The sequence below is a fragment of the Macadamia integrifolia genome, chromosome 2, assembly GCF_013358625.1.
Source record: "Macadamia integrifolia cultivar HAES 741 chromosome 2, SCU_Mint_v3, whole genome shotgun sequence".
NCBI classification, from domain to species: domain Eukaryota; kingdom Viridiplantae; phylum Streptophyta; class Magnoliopsida; order Proteales; family Proteaceae; genus Macadamia; species Macadamia integrifolia.
Window position 1 is genome coordinate 37434782 of NC_056558.1, and position 5764 is coordinate 37440545.

The 5764-nt window shown below is 42.0% G+C and overlaps 1 protein-coding gene across 1 annotated transcript; it reads right to left on the bottom strand.

Moving 5' to 3' along the window:
- Window positions 1-1841: 1841 nt before the first annotated feature.
- Window positions 1842-4829, bottom strand: LOC122088921 (pentatricopeptide repeat-containing protein At1g62260, mitochondrial-like). Its single transcript, XM_042658302.1, has one exon. It carries the CDS (start codon window positions 4724-4726, stop codon window positions 2663-2665), a length of 2064 nt encoding a protein of 687 aa, XP_042514236.1. The 5' UTR covers window positions 4727-4829; the 3' UTR covers window positions 1842-2662.
- Between the last annotated feature and the right edge of the window lie 935 nt (window positions 4830-5764).

Genomic DNA, 5764 nt, shown 5'->3' on the forward strand with positions numbered 1-5764 from the left:
AGCCCATGGAGTCCCTCTCAACAGCTATGAAATTCCAGAACCGTACGTGAATCGCCTATGGAGAGGCAGTCTGTACCTAAAATCTGGAGAGGAAAGAAGAATCACCAAGGGAGATTCAGCCTTCGAAGTCAGATCTGGGCGGTGGCTTCAGGTATAGTTCTGAAACTGTTGTTTAATCTCAAGACATGAAGGGAATTACAGGCCAAAGCTTGGGTTATTTGAGTCACCCAGGTGGGAATCTCTTTTGCACCAAGGTTCAGGCTGGATAGATTACAGATGAGTGTCCAGCGAGCTTCTTCTCTCTTGTTGGACTGACAGGGTTGCTGAAACAGAGCACACAATCAGAAAATAGTTAGAAGAAGAAGAGGGAGAAGGAGGGTCACTCAGGGAAGAGGAGAAGAGATTGCAGGGAGGAGGAAGAAGAACGGGGGGGATTGTCTCACTGGACAAGGAGGAGATAAGAGAAAGAGAAGATCGCAGGGGGGGAAGAGGCAGCCACGCAAGCCTTTGACAACTTAATTCATTCTTCAATTCATCAACCAACTAATTCATTGGGTTACATGCCTTACTTATATTAAATCAAAATAAAACTCTTAAAACTAAAATAGAAAATCTTAATTGCTTCCTAAATTAAAGTCTAATAAAATAGAAACACAATAAACTAAAATTGAAAATTTCTACTTACCTAATAGCTATCTCAAAATAACCTAAAATAAAAGATAACAAATATTCTCAAATAAAATAAAATCCTAGAATATTCTATTAATCTTGAACCCAAATTAGTAACTTGGAACCCAAATTGGATCTGGTTCTTAGTCCGGATTCTGGAGCAGGTTTGGGTCGATCCATCTGAGCGTTGCTACATCACATTGTCATCTCTATACTACCCTTACTACAACTGCCTAACTGTAAAGTCATTGCTACTACTGTTGACTATGATATGTTGACCAAAAATGACAACAGTACTTGCATGACATTCTCAACTTACCATTAGACAAAGATCCAAGGATTTTGATATGCGTTTTTTTTTTTTTTTTATTCCAAGCCTGTCAAATCTCAATGAGCAATGATTGACCAAGACCTGGAGTGACAAGCGTGACTTAGCTAATCCGGAACCATTACTACCAATAGTGCAACTACAGTCACAGGCCCAAGAAGGTGAAAGCATAAAATGAGTGTTCTCCAAATTGCAAAAAGAGACATCTCTAGTAACACCATAGTCACTGCTTTAAGCTAAGAATCTATTATGAACTGTTAGATTGGACTCCTACCACTGGAGGAAATTTTCATGCTTCTAAACAAACTCTGAGGAATTCCTAATGACATGTAGAATTAATCAGATAGATAGCTAGCTCCTATGATTTTCCATTTGCATTACGTGACAATTTGATCCAATATAAGTCAAGTACATTAGTGCAATTTGGATTATTGAGTGTCAAAATAGATGCTAAGAACAATCAAAGGGACTAATTAGCATTCAAATAGAGAATGAATTAAATTCCATCACGAGCTTTCCTTGAGAAGCTAAGAAGCTAAGCCATGCTTCTTCTTCTGATCAAGGCCAAACACCAAATGGAGCAAACATGACTGTTTTTTCCTCCAACCTTGATGAAATCAAGCGTAAGACTCCCTTCAAGGATATATCAGCATTAAAGCAACTAATTAGTCCTAGTCTCTATTTTCAAGTAGATATCCTCTGCAGAAAATTCTCCTGATACATTATAACTCAACTTGCAACAGAATTTATAATCTATTTGCTTCCAAGACATGCTTAAACTGTTTGTTTGTATCCTCAATCCTTCATGTCAAGAACCTAAAAAGAATAACTAAATCACAAAAAATAAAGCAACAGAATTATTTCTGATAAGTAAGACAAGGAAAATATCAAACATAGGGAAGCAAAAGTGAATCATTTTCTCCCCCAATATTCTCCATGCTCATCGCCTAGCTCAGATCAAAATTACCACCACAGGTCTAACTATATTCCAAAACACAAATTCGTGGTAACCAACAGACTATACTTCACACTGTACATTAAATCAAAAGCCCTAAATCAACTGAAATTTGCACAAGAAACATTCTAAAGGTAAAACCTCGACAAATCAAGAGCAAAGAAACCATATATCAAACCAGGTAATACCAAATTGAGTAATTCAATGAAGCGTGAAGAAAACTGACTGAGGCAGTAGAGAGTGATTCGGTTGCTGTGGATGTAAGGTGTTTCCGACAATAAGGGTAGAAAGAAGCATTGTAATTCAACCGAGGGGGCAGAGAAATCTGGTTTTCAACCCTGTTAGTGGTGAGCTTGTTGCTGCTTGAACAGTCCTTGTATGAAACTGAAGTGAACATATGCCACAGCCCCAACTAACAATCTCGTTTCTCACTTTGCAAATGTCACCACCCCACAACCCTCTCCATTGCCATCGTTGTTAGACTCTCCCTCTCTATTCCATTTGAAAGTTGAGAAAATTGGCAGAAGCTGTCATCATTGCAGCAGAACTTTCCTGCCAGGACTGCCATCCCAACAAACTTGTGAGAAGATATCAAGTTTCAGTGGCCAATGAATTCAATAAATAGTATTAGTTCTTTGACTGATTGTTGATGAAGAATGAAAAGAGCAATAGAAAAGACTCCTGGAAAATTCCAAGTCAAACTCAAATGACTATTGGATATCCAAACCATGATCTCTGATTATCCGATTACAACTCTCGATCAATGCATGTATCTCATCAGAAAGGGGATGTTTTCTATCTGCTGCAACAAACATATGAACCTCGTTGTGCAACTCTATCCAGCTGTATGCAGTTTGTTTCTGGATACCATTCCGTTCCATCACCATCCTCACATCTGTTGCATCATCCCATCTCCCCGCATCAGCATGCATATTGTATAGCAACACATATAGGGCTGAACTTTCAGGCTCAAGCTTCATCAAAGCTTCCGCTGCAACCTCGGCCAATTCCACATTGTTATGCACCCTGCAAGCACCCAGCAAGGCACCCCACACAGCCTTCTCTGGCTTGACTTGCATATTATTAATCAGATCCATGGCCTCTTCCAGCTGCCCATGCCTACCCACCACATCGACAAGGGAAGCAAAATGTTCAACTCTTGGTTCAATCCCAAAGTCACTAATCATGGAATTAAAATGTCTTCGCCCTTCATCCACTAACCCTGCATGAGCACATGCATTCAATACTGAAATAAATGTAATATGTGTGGGTTGCACTTTCATTCTCTTCATCTCCTCAAATAGCACAAGAGCTTCTCCTGCACAACCATGATATGCATACCCTCCAATCATTGCATTCCATGAGACTACATCTCGCTGCAATTTCATATCGTTGAAGATGGTTTGTGCCTCCGTAATTGCTCCACATCTTGAATACATAGTCACAAGAGCGTTACTTATGGGTGTATCTGCAACTACAGTCTTAGTGGCCCACTGATGGATCAGCATTCCTTGGTACAGTGCCGTAAGCCCTGTACAAGCACTGAGAACTGAGGATAAAGTGTGTCGGTCGGGCATCTCCCTTTCAGTTACCATTTTAGAAAAGAGAACAATTGCTTCATCATGGTTGCCATTCTGTTCATACCCTGCTATCATTGAGTTCCATGAAACGAGGCTTTTTTGGGGCATCCTGTCAAAAAAATCACGAGCAAGTTCTAAATCACCTTTCTGGGCATACCCAGATATCATCAAATTCCATGACCGAGTGTCAGGAACAGGCATTTTACCAAAAATATTGGAGGCCTCTTCCATATCTGATGCATGAACATAACCACTGATCATGGTGTTCCATGAGAAAGCATCCCGTTCATCCATTTTGTCAAAGACCCTCTGGGCTGAAACAAGATCTCCTGCTTTCACATAGCACATGATCATGGTGTTCCATGAGACCACATTTCTCTCGAATCGTCCATTGATTTTATTCTGACCATGATAGGAAGGCATTTGATCAAACAAGTGTTGAGCTTCTTCAAGCCTTCTACTCTGACCATACCCAGCAATCAGAGTGTTATAAGCATGCACTAAATCCTCACTGCCACCAGTTATTTCCCGTGTTTTCAACAGAATTCTTGCAGCTTCATCCAATTCACCATTCCGAATAAGACCCGATACAAGTGCACTAAAAGAAGCCGAGTCACGTCTAGGCATTCTCTCAAAGAAATCGATCGCACGTGAAACATCACCATTCTGCAGAAAACCAGTGATCATCGCATTCCATGAGATGACATTCTGCTCAGGCATTCTATGAAAAAGATCCAATGCATCTTCCATCATCCCATTTCGTGCGTGCCCACTAATCATCGTGTTCCAAGAGACAGGATCTCTCTCAGGCATTCTATTGAACAAAGACTGCGCTTCCTTGATTAGCCTGCCACTGCCGCCTGAAATGTAGCCTGATATCATCAAATTCCAAGATACTATGTCACTACATGGCATTTCGTCGAAAAGCTTCCAAGCCTTTGCAATCTCTCCGCGCTGCACATAGCCACTGATCATGGAATTCCAAGTAACTGAGTTCTGATGCCCCATGATATCAAAAACCCTTTTTGCTTCCTCCAGCCGACCGATTCGAATTAAATGGGAGACGTTCTTGTTCCATCGGCAAAAATAATGAGCTTGGGAATGATGGGTTTCTGGAGCTGATGAGAGATAATAGAAACGCAAGCATCCGGGACCAAAGGGGATTAGACGATGGATGATGTTCCAGTGGACCATCACTTGTCACGCGCTCATCCTTCTCGGTGTTTTTGTTAGAAACATTGTCGTACCAGTAGCTCATCCTACTCCGTTCGAGCTCTAGATGCCCACTTAAAAGGGCAATAGATGCATTCATACACCCCAACTTATACCCCGCCTTTCCTACGCACGAAACCAAAAAGGAAAATTTACATCCACCTCTCCTCGCGTTTGCCCTTATTACATCCACCCCCGTGTTTCGTTTATGACATTTAAACTCACCCAAACTAACACTGCGGGAGAGGTGTTAGTTTTTTAAATAAAAATACAATTTTACCCTTCTTCTTCCACTTTATTTGCCCAGAACTCACAAGGGGAGGACAAGGTGGGGAAAGAGAATTTCCAGGTGGGTTTGCCGAAGGTGGGGGAGGTGGAAAGACAAAAACAAGCGGAGGCGATGAAGGTGATTGAGGTGGAGGTGGCGAGGCCACTGGTGCCACAGGGGAAGGCGGAGGAGGAGAACTACTGGATGGTGGCGATGGTTATAACACTGGAGACAGTGGCGAAGCCACCACAGGTGGTGGAGGAGATTAGAGAAGGAGGTGGCGGTGGTGGAGAGGATTGAGGAGATGGGGTTGACCCCAAAGCTGGAGAAGGAGAGGATTGAGGTGGTGGTCGTGCCGGTGGAGGTGGCAATGGCGATTGCGATGGCGATGGCGACGGCGACGGTGACAAGTTAGAGGGAGGTGAAGCAGTCATTGAAGAGTAAAACCCTCCATGAATCCAACACTAAAAACCCTAAAGTTAGAACTTATTGGGAATACCACTCTCCATAACGGTTTTGATGATAACAAACAAGTGTGTGTGCAACTAATCATTTTCATACCAAGTGTAATGTGAAGGGACACAAGGTTGCTTGACCTCTAGCTCAATAATATGGAGAAATAGAAGAAATTAGAGCTCAAGACCGAATAGCACGAAGAAGACTCGAAGACTCGAAGATTTGAAGCAAGTGATCAAAGACCCGAAGATCCGAAGACTCGAAGACTTAAAGCAAGTGATCGAAGACTCGAAGCA

What these genes read in the sequence shown, in the direction of transcription:
- LOC122088921 (XM_042658302.1), bottom strand. Translation starts at nt 4,726, where the DNA reads ATGGTCCACTGGAACATCATCCATCGTCTAATCCCCTTTGGTCCCGGA.